Source organism: Giraffa tippelskirchi, chromosome 10 (genome assembly GCF_054371585.1).
Source record: "Giraffa tippelskirchi isolate mGirTip1 chromosome 10, T2T-mGirTip1v1.2.pri, whole genome shotgun sequence".
In the NCBI taxonomy this organism is placed as follows: domain Eukaryota; kingdom Metazoa; phylum Chordata; class Mammalia; order Artiodactyla; family Giraffidae; genus Giraffa; species Giraffa tippelskirchi.
Genome location: NC_137284.1, coordinates 35,624,899 through 35,646,497, shown reverse-complemented (window position 1 = coordinate 35,646,497; position 21,599 = coordinate 35,624,899). Strand labels below are relative to the sequence as shown.

The 21,599-nt window shown below is 41.6% G+C and overlaps 1 protein-coding gene across 12 annotated transcripts in view; it reads left to right on the top strand.

Annotated features, from left to right (window-relative positions):
• The window catches only part of DLG2 (discs large MAGUK scaffold protein 2), a 2,308,738-nt gene that overhangs the window by 1,880,635 nt on the left and 406,504 nt on the right, over positions 1-21,599 (top strand). For all 12 annotated transcript variants that reach the window (XM_081536923.1, XM_081536915.1, XM_081536921.1 and 9 more), the window contains one exon: positions 2,218-2,374. In XM_081536923.1, coding sequence (XP_081393049.1) covers positions 2,218-2,374 — 157 coding nt within the window. The remainder of the gene's footprint in view (positions 1-2,217; positions 2,375-21,599) is intronic.

The window sequence follows — 21,599 nt, the reverse complement described above, 5'->3', positions numbered from 1 at the left end:
AACAAACTTAAGTTACCAAAGTGGGAAAGGAGGGTTGGGATGAATTAGGAGATTGGGATTGACATAAAATCACTACTATGTATAAAATAGATAACTAATTAAAAACCTACTGTATAGCACAGGAAACTCTACTCAATGCTCTGTGGTGACCTCAATGGGAAGGATATCTAAAAAAGAGTGGATATGCGTATACAAAGAGGAACTAAAGATCCTCTTGATGAGGGTGAAAGAGGAGAGTGAAAAAGCTGGCTTAAAACTCAACATTCAAAAAACAAGGATCATGGGATCCAGTCCTTTCACTTCACGGCCAGTAGATGGAGAAAAAGTGGAAAAATAGTGACAGTCTTTATTTTCTTGGACTCCAAAATCACTGCAGCCAGTGACTGAAGCCACAAAATTAAAAGACATTTGCTCTTTGGAAGAAAAGCTATGACAAATCTAGACAGCATATTAAAAAGCAGAGATGTCACTTTGCCGACAAAGGTCCATCCAGTCAAAGCTATGGTTTTTCCAGTAGTCATGTATGGATGTCAGAATTGGACTATAAAGAAAGCTGAGCGTTGAAGAATTGATGCTTTTGAACAGTGGTGTTGGAGAAGACTCTTGAGAGTCCCTTGCATAGCAAGGAGATCAAATCAGTCAATCCTAAAGGAACTCAACCTTGAATATTCATTGGAAGGACTGATGCTGAAGCTGAAGCTCCAATAGTTAAGCCACCTGATGCAAAGAGCTGCTTCATTGGAAAAGACCCTGATGCTGGGAAATATTGAAGGCAGGAGGAGAAGGGGATGACAGAGGATCAGATGACTGGATGGCATCACTGATTCAATGGACATGAGTTTAAGCAAACTCCGGGAGTTGGTGATGGACAGGGAAGCCTGGCGTGCTGCAGTCCATGGGGTCAACAAAGAGCTGGTCATGGCTTAGCCACTGAACTACAACAATACATAAATGTATAACTGATTCACTTTATTGCACAGTGGAAACTAACACAACATTGTAAAGCAGCAATACTCCAATAAAAATTAATTTTAAAAAATAAAAATATATCAGATGGCTCTTTGTCGTTCTTACATCATTAAGAGTAAGAAAATAGAAGAGAAACATTTCATAATTGGAACTGAGATATTTGAAAGAGGAAGGTGGGTGATATATAAAAAAATCTTGGTCAAACCTGAGGCTTGCAGGATACATTTTTTGAAACTCCTGATAGAGACAATTCAACTAGATGCCTTCTTAGAACTCCTGCAATTCTGTGTTCCATAATTTTCCAACCTCTAAACAATCTCAATGAACTGTTCACTTGAGATTTGATCTCTCATCCTTTTATTGATGACCCTCAAATCTGCCTTTGCAGTCCTCTCTGAGAATCTAAATTCCTATCCTATGTCTCTAACTGCTTCACACATCTCCACAAGGATGTCCCACTAGTACCTGGAATTAAGCATGTCAAAATCATACTCATGCTCATACCCTGGATTCCACCCACACTCTCTCCTTTTTGCAAGTACTTATATGTTCTTCCTTCCTCCTCCAATACCAGAAACAACCTCTGTTCCCACCTTCAAATTACCTCTTTCATGTTGCCCTTTCTTTTCATGATCACTGCCATCCCTCTTGGGCAGGCTGTCACTTCCTTAAACCTGGATTACTTGGTCAACATCCTCAGTAGTTTTCCTGTCTCCCATCATATCTGTGCTTCCAACTCCATCAATCCTACATATGACCATTTGTAATCTTCCTAAAATTGATTTAAATATTATTCATGCCTCAGAAATCTTCCAGTGAGTCCCCACTGCCTACAGAGTAAATTTTAATTAAACAAAAAACAAGCCCACAGGCTGGCATGTAATATTGTTCATCGTCTGGCCTATTCAGTCTAGTCTCTTGTTCCCAAAACTCTCTTCCTCTTTTTGGATACATCCATCCTATTGAATACTGCTGTAGCAGTGCTCAGTATAAGAACAGATGTTATAAACAAAGGAAAATTGGAAGTAAAGCTAGTTTAAGGAAGTGTTTTGGAATTAAGGGATAAATTTGCATGGTATATTGGCATTTGTTACAGTGAGGAATTCAGACATCTGCCCTGGTATTAGCATATTTTTGATATGCAAATTTATCATAATTGGAGAAGCCATTTTCACAGGTAGTAAGTAAAAGCAATGTAAATCTTGACTGGGCCACCCTATGAACGTGATTCTCCACTCGTTTCTACAGGGAGCCCCGCAAGGTGGTCCTGCATAAAGGCTCCACTGGCCTAGGCTTCAACATCGTGGGCGGAGAAGACGGAGAAGGTATTTTTGTCTCCTTCATTCTGGCTGGTGGACCAGCAGACCTGAGCGGGGAGCTCCAGAGAGGAGACCAGATCCTATCTGTGAGTATTGCTTCTTAATCTTTATTCCCTCCATGTCTGACACCATTTGAGAGAAAGTCACTTCCAGTTATAACTCCAAAAGCACCTTCATTCCAAAGGAAATATGGAAGAAAGCGTTATGGCTTCAGGTGCGTGTCACAATTTAAACGGTGTTCAGGTTTGAGGCATGTTACTTCCTTCAGAATCAGGTAGAGGTGCTAGTGTTTTCATTTAGATTTTCTGAGACATATTTGTATCCAATGGAACATTGAGAAGCATGCATTTTTTTCAGTATATTACTTATTTTTCAAAATGCTACATTTCTTTCAAAATCCATCATTATAGTCTAAAAACTGCATCATCATGATGCATGTAGTTTGTTGCATGTAACTGTTTACGAATAATGTAGGGGCTTCCCCCGTGGCTCAGTGGTAAAGGATCTGCCTGCCAGTGCAGGAGACACGGGATTGATCCCTGTTCTGGGAAGATCCCACACGTCACAAAGCAACTAAGCCCATGTGCCACACCTATTCAGCCTATGCTCTAGAGCTCAGGAGCCACAGCTACTGAAGTCCACATGCCCTAGCCATGCTCCACAACAAGAGAAGCCACCACAATGAGAAGCCCACACACCACAGCTAGGGAGTGGCTCCCACTCGCCGCAACTAGAGAAGAGCCTGTGCAGCCACAAAGACTCAGCATAGCCAAAACTACAAATAATTTTTTAAAAACGAATAATGTGTAAAATAGTGCTATATACAATTTGGTGATGTTGCTAAGTGGTAGCAGCATCACCATTTACCTAAATACAAAAATCACTAGCAATGAGTTAGTATGGACTTATGTACCAGGCATTTTAGAAAAGTAATTACTTTATAAAAGTCATTTCTAATTCTCACAGTCACCATGAAAGGTAAATCACCATGTCCAGATGAAAAGAATATGGTTCGGAGAGGTTAAATAACTTGTCAAAGTTCACCTAACTAGGGATTTCCCTGGTGGCCCAGTGGTTAAGATTCTGTGCTCCCACTGCAGTGGGCATGAGTTCAGTCCCTGGTCAGAGAAATAAGATCCTGCAAACCATATAGCATGGCAAAAAAAAAAAAAAAGTATACCTAACTAGAGAGGCAGAGTTTGGATTTAATTCAGTCTTAATATCCATCACCTACTTCCTCTTACCCACCTTCCTTCCATCCTTCCTTCCATCTTGCTTTCCCCACTCCTCTCTTCTCCAAGCCCTTTCTTCTCTTTGAATATCTATTGATGCTTCTATTACATCAAGCTACCTCCTTGGGATAAATTCTATGATAAGTAGTTAAATCCACTATGAGTGTTCATGTCCACACTGCAGTTTTGGCAATCATCCAAATACTAACAGAGGATTACGTAAGGAGCCCAGTTTTATGGCTATGGTTATGATTCGTAACTAAATGAAGCATTTAGTTTGTGGTTTTCATTGTGCCCTTTGGAAAATTTATCTTTGCTTTATATCTATGATATATAACTAGAATTTTCCAAGTGACCTTATATTTGTTAACCATCACTCCAACTCCCACCCCCTGCACACGTGATTTACCTATAGGATGCAGTCAGTTGACCTGAGCAGTGTCCAGTGGTCTGCATGCTTGACCCTCCCTTTTGTATGTCTGTGATTCTCCCACACATAGAGGTTCCTGCTCACTCATCAACTATCAGATGTCTAGAAGGATTGAGACTGGAAGAAATAGGGTAAGGTCCCATGCCAGGCCCTTGTTCTATCACCTATCATCACCCCTTTAACTACTCCCCCCCCTCCACCTACTTCATCTATACTTAAATGACATATAAGATATAACTTAACATTTCTCCAAAGAAGACATACAGATAGCTGATAAACACATGAAAAGATATTCAGCATCGCTCATTACTAGAGAAATGTAAATCAAAACTACAATGAGATGTCACCTCACATTGGTCAGAAGGGCCATCATCAAAAACTCTACAAATAATAAATGCTGGAGAGGATGCAGAGAAAAGGGAACCCTCTTGCGCTGTTGGTGGGAATGTAAATTGATGTAGCCATTGTGAACAGCATAGAGATCCCTTAAAAACTAGGAATAAATCTACCATATGACCCAGTGACCCACTACTGTGCATATACCCTGAGAAAACCAGTTTTAAAAGACTTGTATTCCAGTGTTCATTGCAGCACTATTTACAATAGCCAGGACCTGGAGGCAACCCAGATGTCTATTGACAGATAAATGGATAAAGAAGCTGTGGTACCTATATACAATGGAATATTGGTGGTGGTTTAGTCACTAAGTCATGTCCAACTCTTGTTCCAACTCTTGCAACTTGATGGACCACAGCCCACCAGACTCCTCTGTCCATGGGATTTCCCTGGCAAGTATACTGGAGTGGGTAGCCATTTCCTTCTCCAGGGGATCTTACTGACCCAGGAATCGAATCTGGGTCTCTTGCATTGCAGGCAGATTCTTTACTGACAGCTACGAGGGAAGCAGGAAGCCCAGTGGAATATTACTCAGCCATTAAAAAGAATGAATTTGAGTCAGTCCTAGGGAGGTGGATGAACCTAAAGCCTGTTATACAGAGTGAAGTAAAAAAGAGAAAGACAAATATATACTAATGCATATATATGGAATATAGAAAACTGGTACTGATGAACCTATTTGCAAGGCAGGAACAGAGACACAGAGATAGAGAACAGACTTGTGGACACAGCAGGGGAAGCAGAGGGTGGGACAAATTGAGAGAGTAGCACTGAAACATATGTATACCATATGTAAAATAGATAGCCAGTGGGAATTTACTATATGACACAGGGAGCTCAACCAGGTGTTCTATGACAACCCAGAGGGGTAGGATGGGGTGTGGGGGAGGTTCAAGAGAGATGGTACATATGTATACCTGTGGTTGATTCATGTTGATGTATGGCAGAAATCAACACAACATTGTAATTATCCTCCAATTTAAAAAATTTTTTTTAAATTTTAGACAAGATATAACTAAAATTCTAATAAGCTCTTAAACCTCATTGTCCATGTTTATCCTTCTCTACTAAGTTACCAAAAGCTCTCTTAAAGCAAACTCTATATCTTTTATGATTTTGTATCCTCAACATTTAGCACAGTGCCTGGTACATAGCCATCTCTCAAAAATTGTTTATTGATGAAAAAGTATTAAATAAAAATAGTGATGCCTTGAAAAGTCACTAGAACTTGGGAGACTGACTCTAAAATTCTTTCTAGGACATACTTACATATCTTCCTCATCCTGGCTGAAAATCTGTAGACTGGGGGGACCCCTCTGTCATTTCAACACAATCAGCATTCCCATTGTCAAAGCACTTTCCCAGACACAAAGCACTTTCACATGCATTGATTCTAGGGATCAATGTTATTATTTCTCTCAATTTCCACATCAGGGAAAGAGGATTCAGAATGGCTAAATGATTTGTCCATAGCTCCACAGCTACTGACTCTGATGTGGGATTCAAAAGCAGCTCCCTTGACCCCAAATCAGTGTTCTTTCTCCTCACAGCACAATCTCTCTTCAAAACCTTGACAATGATCTCAGTGTGTACAACCTTCTTTGTACACACTGCTTGGTGTGTACAGCACGTTTAGAAGCACACAGGACCGTGGTGAGTGAAAGTCATTCAGTCGTGTCTGACTCTTTGTGGCCCCATGGACTATACAGTCCACGGAATTCTCCAGGCAAGAATACTGGAGTGGGTAGCCGTTCCCTTCGCCAGGGGATCTTCCCGACCTGGGAATTGAACCAGGGTCTCCTGCATTGCAGGTGGATTCTTTACCAGCTGAGCTAGCAGGGAAGCCCACACAGAACTGTAAGGAACTAATATTTACATGGAGCTTTTGAGTCATCACAGGTATAGCTAACATAATCTTATAACAACTCTATGCCTTATGATGTTCATTTGAAGGATGAATAAACTGAGGCACAGAGATGATATTATTGACTTTTTAATTTTGTTTAAATGAGAAATCCCCTAAGATTATATTTGTTTTAATCTCTAGGCATGTGGTGGGAAAAGGAACGAGATGATAACCTTGTTAAGGCTCAACAAAGAAAACTCCCAAGTATTTCTGCTTTCAGAAGTAGATGAATCCATTTAAACATTATTGCCAGGACCACAGAGTAAGCATGGCAATAAATCAGAATTATAGTCTTCTTAGAGATTGCAATTCATAGTACATAATAGCAATGTCTGAAGTTCAAATATCATATTCTTTTTTATGTAAAACATTTGCAAAGATAGTTCAACAATGAAAATACCATTTGTTTTTTATTGTTGAAAAGGAAAAAGGGATTCTCCTTATCAGCTTGTGAAAATTATATAAACTGTGGCTATAAATTGGCTAGTGTAAAGACTCAGTATTGGAATTTCATTGTTTAACACTGCAAGGAAGAAATAAACAGGCTTGAGAAACTCAAACATTATTACAATATGGAAAGAAAAGTGACAGAATTATTAGCAATGGAATATGGAGGATAATATTTTGCACCTACAGCTTCCACTGGACATGTAAGGACAAGCTATACCTTCCTGGAAAACACAAGAAGGAAAACCCTAAATAAAAATTCAATACATAGATTTCTAAGTCATGGCAGATTTATTCGCAAATAAGTCATGCTAAAAATAACGTAGTAAGTTTAGAGACGAGAAATACCATCCCCAGGGAAGAGAGCCAAAGGGTAGAGCTCTCAATTGATCTTCTTTGAGAAGGAACTTGTATAGTAGATGTAATCAGGGATGTAATATCCATTCCTATTTTCCTGGATTATTCTCCTACACACACTGTGTAATCTTCTAAGATAATTTGTTTTATTAATGGCTTACTATGTGTCAGGAACTGAAATCCCAAAGATGAGTGAGAGTAATAGACAGATCTCAAAATGCTCACTGCCCAAAGCGGATACAGCTGTCTTCTAGATCCACGGGGCATTTGCTCCAGGACAACCTGTCAGTACCAAAATCTGCTAAACTCTAGTCCCTTGTATAAAATGGCCTAATACATTGAATACAGTTGGCCCTCCGCATCAGTGGGTTTTGCATCCATGCATTCAACCAACTGGGCTTTCCTTGTGGTTCAGCGGTAAAAAATTCACCTGCCAATGCAGGAGGCATGGGTTTGATCCCTGGGTCAGGAAGATCCCCTGGAGAAGGAAATGGCAACCAGCTCCAGTATTCTTGCCTGGGAAATCCCATGGACAGAGAACCATGGGGTCACAAAGAGTCAGACACAACTGAGCAACTAAAAAACAACCATTCAACCAACTGCAAATCTGAGGCCAACTGTGTGTCAATGTATCTAATGTGTGTGAGCACACACAGAGAGAGAGGTGGCATACTGAGGAAAGAGAAGAGAGAAAGCACTTAGAACAGAGCATGTCACATTGTAAGTACTTAACATTATTACTACCAACCACCATACTTTAAGAATATGTGTCATATAGTATAGCGAAAGTCCCTCAGTCATGTCTGACTCTCCGTGACTCCATGGACTGTAGCCCGCCAGGCTCCTCTGTCCATTGGGATTCTCCAGGCAAGAATACTAGACTGGGTTGCCATGCCCTTCTCCAGGGGATCTTCCCGACCCAGGGATCGAACCCCGGTCTCCCTCATTGCAGGCAGATTCTTTACCGTCTGAGCCACCAGGGAAGCCCAAGAATATGTGTAATATTTTTTGTGTGTGTCAGATAACCATATCTGAGGAAAGCCTCTTTTCGATAGTTTGAGCAATTCCTTCTTTGGGGCAGGTCTTAGAATGGATGAGCATTTCTCAACATGAGTTCACGGGACTCTGGAAGAGCGGGATTATATTGGGTTTCCCCTGAGAGAAAGGATTCCCTAATGACCAGTTTCCTTCACTGAAGACTTTTACGGAAACCGTTTACCAGTGCATATTGGGAACCTCCTTAGAGACCAATAAAATATATTGCTTTTCCCAAACGTATTTGACCACCAAACCATTACTTAAGGAGCACCTCACAGGATATCAGTAATGGGAAATGTTTGAGCAGATATGTTTATAGTTTCAATAATCGACTATTTTCTGACAAGGTAGTCATATGTGCATGCTAAGTCACTTCAGTCGTGTGTAACTCTTTGCGATCCCATGGACTGTAGCCTGCCAGGTTCCTCTGTCCATGGGATTCTCCAGGCAAGGATCCTGGAATGGGTTGCCATGCCCTCCTCCAGGGGATCTTCCCCACCCAGGGATCGAACCCAGGTCTCTCACATCTCCTGCATTGGCAGGAGGATTCTTTTTTTTTAATTAGTTTATTTATCTATTTTTTAACTTTACAATGTTGTATTTGTTTTGCCATACGATTCTTAACCATTACAGCCAGCAGGTGCCTATAAAGAAAAAAATAACTAGCTGTTGACTATGATTTAAGATTATGGGCGCCATCTAGTGTCCAAACATTGTCTAAACACTTTGCAACCTGAAGACGGAGGATTCCCAGCTCCATTGCAGGAATTTTATCCTGCACTTCCTCCTCCCCGCCAGAACTACAGAACTAAAGTAGTTAAGATGCCGAAAGAAATCATCACCTCAGGCTGCATTCCATACACATATTGTGAGTGATCTTTTCTCTCTAATTTCTCCTTTATGTTTTCTATCTCTCCGGGATTTATTATAGAAAGTCTTATCCAATAATTGAACCATCTTCTTGAGGTTTTTTGTGGCAGATAATTTAGGGCATTCAGCATGCAATCATGTTAACTAGTGCAGTAGCCTCCTCGGGCATTCTTTCTGCAGAGGGAAAGACAGAAATGCCTCTGTTATTATTTGTTTCAGTGCTTTGTTATGAAAAAAATATATATGTGGAGCAGAGCACATAGAAGCAATACTCCTATAAAGAGGCTCTTTCCTATCTCACCAAGCAATTTTAGTTTGTTCAATCCTCAGGAGGCTAAAAGCGATCAACCTAGCTGACCCCACCAACTCCAAAGCTCACTCTTGATGGACGTGAAGTGTTTAACTCACTGTTCCAAGATCTGTGGTTGGGAATAGAAGTGAAAGGTCGCAGCTGTTGTCCTGACAGTAGAATAGGTTGTTGTGAATTTTCAAATTGAAATTGCATGGTGGATTTAGGAAGAGTCACAGCTCACCTGGGCGTCTCGCTAATGCTTAGGTTTCCTTCCTGTCTTCATGTTTCGAGCCGTGCAGAAGGGAAGGGCTTTATTTGCTAAATCCTTATTGTCAAGGGACTCAAGTGGAATTCAAGCACGATATATACTCTTCACCATGCCAGGGTACTGATAATGTCACCTTTTTATTATTACCTCAAATAACAACTCAATATTATACCTGAAATCCAGCCATCCTCCTGCCTCTCACAAAAAAAATAATAAAACTAAAATAAAGTCTCAAATTATTTGTGTGGCTCCCTGAAGTGGTCCTGTTAGAAGCTTCCCAGCCCCCCTCCCATCCAGTGACCCTGCCCTATGGGCCGTGTCCTTCTCCTCCAGCTCTGTCTCCAGCCCCGAGGAGGATCACGTTTTCATCATTTTCAGTGCCTGAGGGCTTCCGTTTACTGGACTGTTCCTCAGTGCACCTGACTTCCAGAGAGGTTCTGAGGTCTGTGCAGAGGTGGGGGCAGGAGCCGTCTCTCACCTCTGAGCTGCTCTCACCTTGTTTCCAAAAGCACAACAGCTTAAACTAGAGATTTTGCAGCGTCTCCAACATTTAGTCTCCTTCCTCCCATCTTCAACACTTGGAGTTGCCCAAACCCCCGATAAAAGCCCCACCCTTCCCTGAGACAAGCCTCAATCCCAGCTCTGGTTATCCTGGCCTCCCACTGGGTTCGTCCGGTTTGTTCCCTGGTTGAGCTCCACCCACTCTACCTCCCCCAACAACAGAAGTGCAACAAGATAATGTTTCTGAAAGAGAAGACTTCTTACCTTAACACTGACCAGTTAAATTCAGGTTTCTGGCCCAGAAACCACATGGAGGCTGCCTCCCCAAACCGCTATGCCTGTTGCAGGCATTGCTGTGTTTGCTGATCCCCGCTCTGTCTAGATTCATTGATTCTTCAGGCTCTGGCTTTTGCCTCTCAATTGTGGAGCCCTCTCAGGCATCTCCCCACCTTACTGGACTTGTCTGCCTGCCCAACTCAGAGCCACACTTTTCTTGCTCACTTGTTGTTCAGTCGCTAAGTCATGTCTGATTCTTTGACCCCATGGACTGCAGCACGCCAGGCTCCTCCGTCCTCCACTATCTCCCAAAGTTTGCTCAGATTCACGTCTACTGAGGCAATGATGCTATCTAACCATCTCATCCTCTGACTTCTTGCTCAGGGACTCTCTTAAATAGAAAGCAGTGTGGCCAGTGAGCAGACATTCCCTCCGCCTCAGCATCAGAGCCCACCGTCCAGGCTGACCCCCAGCCCACCCACCAGAGCCCAGGGATTAAGTAGGGCCCAGCTCTGCCCTAGGAATCCTTTTCTCCTACCGACTGTCTGGACACACATACATCCCTCATCGCATACAAATTCCAGACTTTAAGAAGAGTGAGCCTTTAAAAAGGATTTCTGATCGTGTCGTTTTTCCCCTTTTCTTAACCTTTCAATAGCTTTCTGTTGTTCTTAAGATAAAATTCAAAATTCTTGTCGTGGCCTGCAAGGTTTCACAGGGTCTGGCCCCTGCCTGCCTCACTGGCCTCTTCCCTGCCCTCAATTTCACCCTGGACACCTTGGCTTTTACTTTCCCTCCAGTTATGTGCAAAATATTTAGCAACTTGGCACATACAATGTGGCATCACCCACAGGATGAAGGACCAGAGTGTCACATCTGCCAGACTGTGGAAGATGGGGTCTCCTAGGACCCACAGTGTGAGTCACCCGAGAGGGCTCAGGACAGCTCTTCTCTACTGACAATCCATGCAGAGGTGTTTCCGTGTTGTAACAAAAGGAATGGCCAGAATGATGGGTGTGGGACTTCCTCCATGGGCCTGTGCGTGTACTGAATTTTCTCTGCAAAGACACTTAGAGTGAACCCAGGCCTTCTTTACCTAAAGGGATAAGCCATGGATTGCCCCAGACTCCACTTAAGAAGCATCCCTATTGTCTGACATATAATATGACTGGTAATACCTGTCAAGTGAATAAATTCAATAAACTTTATGGGCATAGTAGGAAAGCAAAAGTAACGTGCTATTTTCTGGTACATCCCTTAAATACTGCTTATTCAATATCATTAACACACTATATACATATATAGTGACAGCAGTGTTAGTAGCTCACTTGTGTCCGACTCTTTGCAATCCCATGGACTGTAGCCCGCCAGGATCCTCTGTCCATGGAATTTTCCAGGCAAGAATACTGGAGTGGGAGCCATTCCCTTCTCCAGGGGATCTTCCCGACCCAGGAATCGAACCTGGGTCTCCTGCCTTGCAGGCAGATGCTTCACCATCTGAGACACCAGAAAAGCCTATCTCTCTCTCTTGCTCACTCTCTCGCTCGCTCGTTCACGCTCAAGTGTGCGCTCTCTCTCTATATATATATGTATCTCACTACTTTCAGACATGGTAAAAAAAAAATAGTACATGGGGAAACATGTAAAATCAGACCTCTAATAGCTTACCCACAGGACAACCATTCAAGGACTCAACTTTAAGCAGCCTTCAAAAGTTTGAAATTCAGTTCAGTAATACCAATTCCAGCTTTTATCAAAGTGATATTTCTACATGTGTGTCCCACCTAATACCAGATTTGTAAAACACTCCATGAAAAAGAAAAAAGGTTCATAATCAAGTAAAGGATCTGAGAAGTTCTACTGCAAATAAAGAAATGCTATTAAAGCATTTGCTAATCTTACTTAACCAAAGAATCTTCCCCCCACCTCCCCAGAATATAAGTTACTATGTAACTGGACATACTTTTAGAAATTTAGCCTTAAACTAATCTCTGGAAAAACTCATGCAGGTGTTTTATTGGGGAGAAGTAACATTTTCACATTAAAATATTATTTGCAGAGCTCAGGGGATGGAATGGGGTGCAAACTAAAAATCTAAGAAGGAGGAATTATTCCCATCCATCTAGAAAGTGAAAAGTGAAAGTCGCTCAGTCGTGTCTGACTCTTTGAGACCCCATGGACTATACAGCCCATGGAATTCTCCAGGCCAGGATACTGGACTGGGTAGCCTTTCCCTTCTCCAGGGGATCTTCCCAACCCACGGATCAAACCTAGGTCTCCCACACTGCATTCAGATTCTTTACCAGATAAGCCACAAGAGAAGCCCCATCCATCTAGAAAGATCTCCCTCAAACAGCAGGGGAAATCAGAGGGGGCCCATGGAGCATTAGATAAGGGATGTTCTTATATACATCTTACATACATACATAGTTTATTAACCTATTTGCCAAAAACCCATCCATAGACATTTCCTAAGCATCTACTAGTGAAGAAGAACTGAAGAGCCTCTTGATGAAAGTGAAAGAGGAGAGTGAAAAAGTTGACTTAAAGCTCAACATTCAGAAAACTAAGATCATGGCATCTGGTCCCATCACTTCATGGCAAATAGATGGGGAAACAGTGGAAACAGTGGCTGACTTTATTTTGGGGGGCTCCAAAATCACTGCAGATGGTGATTGCAGCCATGAAATTAAAAGACACTTACTCCTTGGAAGGAAAGTTATGACCAACCTAGACAGCACATTAAAAAGCAGATCTTTGTCAACAAAGGTCCGTCTAGTCAAGACTATGGTTTTTCCAGTAGTCATGTATGGATATAAGAGTTGGACTATAAAGAAAGCTGAGCGTGGAAGAATTGATGCTTTTGAGCTGTGGTGTTGGAAAAGACTCTTGAGAGTCCCTTGGACTGCAAGGAGATCCCACCAGTCCATCCTAAAGGAGCTCAGTCCTGGGTGTTCACTGGTAGGACTGATGTTGAAGCTGAAACTCCAATACTTGGCCACCTCATACGAAGAGCTGACTCATTTGAAAAGACCCTGATGCTGGGAAAGATTGAGGGCAGGAGGAGAAGGGGACGACAGAGGATGAGATGGCTGGATGGCATCACCGACTCAATGGACGTGAGTTTGGGTGGACGCCGGGAGTTGGTGATGGACAGGGAGGCCTGGCGTGCTGCAGTTCACGGGGCCGCAAAGAGTCGGACACGACTGAGCAACTGAACTGAACTGATGCATCCACTAAGCCACAGAAACTACTACACAAAAAAATATGTGTGCCCTTAGCAAATGTATAGCCTCTGGAGGGAAGACCAACACATAAACAGATTATTTCCAGAAAAACAAACGTGAAAAGTGTAAAGGATAAATTCTGGGGACCACATGGGCAAAAAGGAGAGGCTGTCATTAGCCCAGCCTGGGGTGTGGGAAGGCTTCTGGAGGAAAAGCTCCCCAACAAAGAGGACTCCAAGGAAGCAGGGAGTATGGAGAATTAGGAATAAAATGTTTAATATTTTTGACTATTTGCTTAGTGCCAAGTATTGTGCTGAAATCACACGATGATTTCACTGATCCCTAACAAAACCTTGTTGAGATGAAGGCTCGCAGATACTCAATAATTTGGCCCAAATCACACAGATAATAAGCAATGACAGTGGCATTTGAATGACCATTGCTTCTGATTTCCACGCTATCCTCTTTTCTGCAAGGCCAGCCTTCAGAATGGACATAAGTTTTGGCAAATTCTGGGAAATACTGAAGAACAGGGAAGCCTGCTATGCTGCAATCCACGGGGTCGCAAAGAGTTGGACACAACTTAGCAATGAACAACAGCAACAAACCTTCAGAAAGAAAACTTGGCAGTTTGTTTATGTCTGAGGCTGTCTGCGCTCTAAGTCCAATTAGTGAGAAAAACATAGATGCCTGAAATAATAAGCTATTTACCGGGAGAAATATGAGCTACCACAGGAAGCCACTGTACACATAGATACTAAAGTTGAGGAGACTGAAAGCAACATCTAGAGCCTCTGAAGCTTCCCCTGAGGTCAGGGACTGGGTGTCAGCATCTGTTCATCCCACTGATCAACACAGGATGCGGCTCCTGGGGAAAGTTACTGGATGAATGAATGACTCATCCTTGCCCACTTGTCTAAAGGTGCTGAGACTCCTAGGGCTCTTCTCAGTTGTATTCATCTGAACCCTTGGCCCCAAGAACCCCTTCTGTCCTAAAGACTCAGAATATCTTAATTCTTTTAGACAGATTCTTTCTTACTTGACTAATATGAACTCCCATAGATCAGACAAATATTAAATAAACATTCTATCACATACTAAATGCTATCATGGGTGCATGCTCAGTTGCTCAGTCATGTCTGACTCTTTGTGACCCTATGGACTGTAGCCAGCCAAGCTCCTCTATCTGTGGAATATTTCAGACAAGAATACTGGAGTGCGTAGCCCTTCACTTCTCCAGGGGATCTTTCTGACCCAAGGATAGAACCCAGGTCTCCTGTGTCTCCTGCATTGCAGGCAGATTCTTTACCACTGCACCACCTGGGAAGCCCAAATACTATCATAATGTTTGTTTTAAAATCTGTTTGTAAAATATACTCTTCTTCCAAAAAGCTGTTAAGTGATAAAGAGCCTTGCTTAGGTGATGCAAGCCTCAAAGGGTGAACTAACACTTGATCCTGAGCCTTCATGTTCACACTGAAAATGCTCTCTCACAGCTGACCCCTGATAAAGGGGAACCTATGCGGAGACCTCTCAAATTGTGAGGAAGGGGTGATCCTCAACTGAAAGTGGACTGATTTTACCTCCAGTTTGGTTTTGCCTCTAACTATTATGCTAGCTAAGCCCTCATAACTGTTAAATTTGCCTCACCATTTCTATGAACCAAGTCCCTTCCTGTGGACATTATCTTGATTTGATTCTGATAGCATTCTTTCAGGATAGGTAAGGAAGATAATCACCTTGTCATTTTATACAGGAGGAAAGTGAAGTGTTCAGTGAATTTCTAACTTGAAGCCAGGTGTAGGTCTCCTGTCACAACCAGCTTCCTTGCCTGTGATGCTAACTACTCTAGGAATGTGCCTGCCAGGAGTTCCATACTGGATTTACCAACCAGAGTTCCAGACAACAGACATCTGAGTGACTTAAATGGAAAAGGAATTTATTAGGGAAAGAACAGATAGCTCACTGAATCCCAGGAAGACTGGGGAAACAAACTCAGAAGCCAGGAAGGAAATTGTGCTGAAGGTCAGTCTGTTGAGGATGCTGTTCTTGAGGTCATTATCACAGGTCACTGACAGGCCGGCCACACTGCTGGGGGTGCTTGAAAACATCTCGCTCTCTCTCCATGTATCTTACACCTTAGTGTAGTGATTCCGAGTTCCCGGCAGGCATATCTGCCTGGGCACCCTACTCTAGCTGTGTCCCCCCACCTTTCTAGGGGGGACAAGACTGTACCTCCTTCCAGTCTTGGATTGCCCCCAAAGAAGGATATTTGGACACAGCAGCTAAATGATAAGTGTCCATTAGGGATCATATAGCTCACTGAATTCTGTATGAGGAATTGTTTGGATCTAAGATCTTGAGATTCATAATAGTTTCTTAAACAGGAGAAATGATTCCTGGAGAGAGGCCTCCCTTGGGAAGGGCCTAGGCCGGCATTTGGGCAGCTGGCAGTGCCTCCTAGCTCTGCTCATCTAAGCATGCCGACAAGCGATTCAAGCAAGGACAGGATATCGACTCTGCCAATGTCTGTAGACCATGAATAATATTTCTAATGGTGATTTTCTCTTTCCAGCACATTGTGTCCCACAGTAATTAAAAATGTCTTCCTGAGATTAAGGGATTTACAAACCAATGTACCTTGTCTGAGAAGTCTGTGTTGCTCTATGAAACAGCTATAGATACCTTCTAATAAATGAAGAATTAATCATCAGTTCTTTTGTATTGAATCCACATTTCGGTCTTTGAGAAAGATGAGGATCAAATCCAATGGAGCATGGCTTCCAGTATTACTACACTTATTTTGGTTGGGAAAGAAAAAAGAGAGGAAATGATGGGGAAAATAATTTTAAAAATATGTAGAAAAGTATGAAAAATATATTGTCTTACCCTAAACAAGACAGTTCCATGGATTAGAGGTATAGTGGTGAAAATGATGAGCTTTCCTGGTGACTCAGTGGTAAAGAATCCGCCTGCCAAAGCAGGAAATACAAGACATGGCGGCTTCGATCCCTGGGGAATCCCCTGGAGAAGGAAATGACAACCGTCTCTAGTATTCTTGCCTGAAAAATCCTATGGACAGAGGAGCCTGGCAGACTACAGTCCATGGGATCATAAAAGAGTTGGACACAACTGAGCACACACACAAACCGAGTGCAGACACTACTAAATATAAACAACTAGTATTTATTGTGTACTACAAAGAACTATTTGTAATAACATACAATGGACAAGAATCCGAATATATATATAAACATATATATATACATGTACATATATATAAATGTATATATAAAATGGAATCACTTTGTTATACACTTGAAAAATTGTAAATCAACTATTCTTTAATAAAAGAAAAAATGACATCAGACAATATGCAACTTCTCTGCATCCCCACACTGACCGCCTGCTTCTCATCAAGGTTTCAGAAATTTCAGAGTCCTGTATCAGCCAGGGCACCCTATTAAACAACTTATGAGTGAAATCTAACCAAGTGGAGTAGATGATGCTTCTGGAAAGATGAAGATTTCTTACCTTACACAGTGGTGATCACACCACTGTGGTTTTCTGAATCATTAAGATGTTTTTTGTATAGTTCTTCTGTGTATTGTTGTCACCTCTTCTTAATATCTTCTGCTTCTGTTAGGTCCATATCATTTCTGTTCTTTATTGAGCCCATCTTTATATGAAATGTTCCCTTGGTATCTCTAATTATCTTGAAGAGATCTCTCGTCTTTCCCATTCTATTGTTTTCCTCTATTTCTTTGCATTGATCATTGAGGAAGGCTTTTTTCTCCCTCCTTGCTATTCTTTGGAACCCTGGATTCAGATGGATGTATCTTTCCTTTTCTCGTTTGCCTTTTCCTTTTCTTCTTTTACCAGTTATTTGTAAGGCCTCCTCAGACAACCATTTTGCCTTTTTGCATTTATTTTCTTGCGTAAGGTTTTGGTCACTGCCTCCTGTACAAAGTCATGAACCTCTGTCCATAGTTCTTCAGGCACTCTGTCTATCAGATCTAATCCCTTGCATCTATTTGTCACTTCCACTGTATAATTGTAAGAAATTTGATTTAGGTCATACCTGAATGGTCTAGTGGTTTTACCTACTTTCTTCTGTTTAAGTCTGAAGTTCATGTTCTGAGCCACAGTCAGCTCCTGATCTTGTTTTTGCTGACTGTATAGAGTTTCTCCATCTTCAGGTGCAAAGAATATAATCAGTCTGATTTCAGTATTGACCATCTAGTGATGTCCATGTGTAGAGTCGTTTCTTGTGTTGTTGGAAAAGGGTGTTTGCTATGACCAGTGTGTTCTCTTGGCAAAACTCTGTTAGCCTTTGCCCTGCTTCATTCTGTACTCTAAGACCAAACTTGCCTCTCACTCCAGGTATCTCTTAATTTCCTACTTTTGCATTCCAGTCCCCTATAATGAAAAGAACATCTTTTTTTTGGTGTTAACTCTGGAATGTCTTGTAGGTCTTCATAGAACTATTCAACTTCAGCTTCTTCAGCATTATTGGTTGGGGCATAGACTTGGATTACTGTGATATTGAAAGGTTTGCCTTGGAAATGAACAGAGATCATTCTATCATTTTTGAGATTGCCGCCAAGTGCTGCATTTCAGACTCTTCTGATGACTATGAGGGCTACTCCATTTCTTCTAAGGGATTCTTGCCCACAGTAGTAGATATAACGGTCATCTGAATTAAATTCACCCGTTCGGTCCATTTTAGTTCACTGATTCCTAAAATGTCAATGTTCACTCTTGTCATCCCCTCTTTGACCACTTCCAATTTACCTTGATTCATGTACCTAACATTCCAGGCTCCTATGCAATATTGTTCTTTACAGCATCAGACTTTCCTTCCATCACCAGACACATCCACAGCTGGGCATTGTTTTCACTTTGGCTCTGTCTCTTCATTCTTTCTGGAGTCCACTCTTCTCCAGTAGCATATTGGGTACCTACTGACCTGGGGAGTTCATCTTTCAATGTCTTATCTTTTTGCCTTTTCATGCTGTTCATGGAGTTCTTAAGGCAAGAATACTGAAGTGGTTTGCCATTCCCTTCTCCAGTGGACCACGTTTTGTCAGAACTCTCCACCATGACCTGTCTGTCTTGGGTGGCCCTACACAGCATGGCTCCTAGTTTCACTGAGTTAGACAAGGCTGTGGTCCATGTGATCAGTTTGGTTTTATATGTGTGTGTGTGTGTGTTTGTGTGAAAGGTTGCAGCTGCAAGCCGTGTGCTACATAGGGATTCATTACCTCTGGAGGAGAGGATTTCAATCCAAGGCCAGAGATGAGGCTTGACCACTTGGAACTTTGTATAGCAAAGTTTTATTAAAGTATAAAAAGGATAGAGAAAGCTTCTGACATAGACATCAGAAGGGGACAGAAAGAGTGCCCTCTTGCTAGTTTTTAGCAAGGAGTTAATACGCCTGTTAGCAAGCTGCTAATAAAAAGAAAGAAATAAAAGAAAGGCCTCAAAACTGAGAGAGCTGCACCAGGCCCCTCTCCCACAACATGCATTTTGAGATAGCATTGGCACAGGGTGAGTCATCTCTGGCCATAAAGCAATGGACATATATCTTGAAGAAATGCAGATTTCCAAGCAAATACATAGTTAGTTAACATAGCTTAAAAAAAACATTTCCATAAGAAGAACGCATTGATTAGTTAAAGGTTTGAGAAAAGTTCAGGTGGAACCAAGTGTCTCCATGACAATACAGGATTAGAAAAGAAGAGAAACATCTGCCACTTGCAGTTTATTTCCTCCTGGTGCTTGTGGACCCCTAGCCCACCACCTGTTACATATATATATCTCACTACTTGTAGACATGCTGCAAAAATAGTGCATTGGGTATCATGTAAAATCAGACCTCTAATAACCCACAGAACAACTACTGAAGGACTCAACTCTAAGCAGCCTTCAAAGTCTGAAATTCAGTTCAGTGATACCAATTTCAGCTTTTATCAAAGTGATATTTCTACATGTGTGTTCTACCTACTACCAGATCTGTGAAACACTAGATGAAAGGAAAAAAAAAAAAGGTTTGTGATCAAATAAGGATCTAAGAAGTTCTTTATAACAAATAAAGAAATGCTATTAAAGCATTTTCTAACCTTACTTAACTAAAGAATACCCCTCTCCCCCGCCACTGGAATATGAGTTACTATCTAACTGGATATACTTTTAGAAATTCTGCCTTAAACTGATCTCCAGAAAAACTCATGCAGGTGTTTTATTTTGGATAAGTAACATTTCCACATTAAAATGTTAATTATAGAGCTCAGGGTATGGGTTAGGGAGAGTGCAAACCAAAAATCTAAGATGAAGGAATTATTTCCCTCCATCGAGAAAGATCCCCCACAAACAGCAGGAGAAATTAGAGGCAGCACATGGAGCATTAGATAAGGGATATTCTTTATATACATATTCTTTACATTATTTGTTAATCTATTTGCCTAAAACCAACCCACAAGACATTTCCTAAGCATCCACTAAGCGGCAGAAACTACTAGATGAGTGTGCCCTTAGCGAATGTATAGCCTCCTAAGGGAAGACAGACAAATAAATAGGTTATTTCTAAAATAACACAGAAAGTGTAAATGACAAATCCTGGGGACCACATGGGCACGAAGGAAAGGCTGTGCCCAGCCTGGGGTGCGGGAAGGCTTCTGGAGGAAAAGCTCCCCAACAGAGAGGACTCTGACGAAGCAGCAGCAGTGGAGAATTAGGAATAAAATGCTTAATATTTTTGAGTATCTGTGCTGAAATCACATTATGATTTCACCGAATCCTAATAACAGCCATATCAGGTTGAAGGCTTGCAGAAATTCAATTATTTGCCGAGAATCACAAAGATGATCATTCAAAGGTGTCATTTGAATGACCATTGCTTCTGATATCAAAGCTGTGCTCTTTCTGCAGTGCTAGCCTTTGGAAAAACAATTGAACTGGGCAATTTGCTTATGTCTGAGGCCACCTGCACTCTAAGTCCAGTTAGTAAGAAAAACATAAATGCCTGAAATAATAAGCTATGTACAAGGAGAAATATGAGCTACCACAGGAAGTCACTGTACACATAGATTCTAAAATTGAGGAGACTGAAAGCAACCTAAAGCCTCTGAAGCTTCCCCTGAGGGCAGGGAGTGTGTGTTAGCATCTGTTCATCCCACTGATTAACGCAGAACACAGCTACTGGGCAAAAGTTACTGGATGAATGAATGACTCATCCTTGCCCACTTCTCCGAAGGCAGCGGGGACTCCTAGGGCTCTTCTCAGGTGTATTCATCTGAACCCTTGGCCCCAAGAACCTCTTCTGTCCTGAAGACTCAGAATATCTTAAAACTTTTAGCTTTCTGGCAATAGAATATATTTTCCAAATCAGATATGTTCTTTCCTAATTGACTTACAGGAACTCTCAGAGATCAGCATGCTTGCATGCTCAGTTGTTCAGTCATATCCAACTCTGCAACCCCATGGACTATATAACTCACCAGGCTCCTCTGTCCATGGGATTTTTCAGGCAAGAATACTGGAATGATCTCACTTGTTTATTTTTGTTTTTGCTTCCATTACTCTAGGAGGTGGGTCACAGAGGATCTTGCTGTGATTTATGTCATAGAGTGTTCTGCCTATGTTTTCCTCAAAGAGTTTTATAGTTTCTAGACTTAGATTTAGGTCTTTAATCCATTTTAAATTTATCTTTGTGTATGGTGTTAGGAAGTGTTCTAATTTCATTCTTTTACATGTAGCTGTCCAGTTTTCCCAGCACCACTTACTGAAGAACATATCTTTGCTCCATTGTATATTCTTGCCTCCTTTGTCAAAGATAAGGTGGCCATAGGCGTATGGGTTTATCTCTGGACTTTTTATCTTATTCCATTGGTCTATATTTCTGTTTTTGTGCCAGTACCATACTTAAAAGCTTTTGCACAGCAAAGGAAACTATAAACAATATGAAAAGCAAACACTCAGGATGGGAGAAAACAATAGCAAATAAAACAACTGGCAAAGGGTTCATTTCCAAAATATACAAGCAGCTTATGCAACTCAATAACAGAAAAAC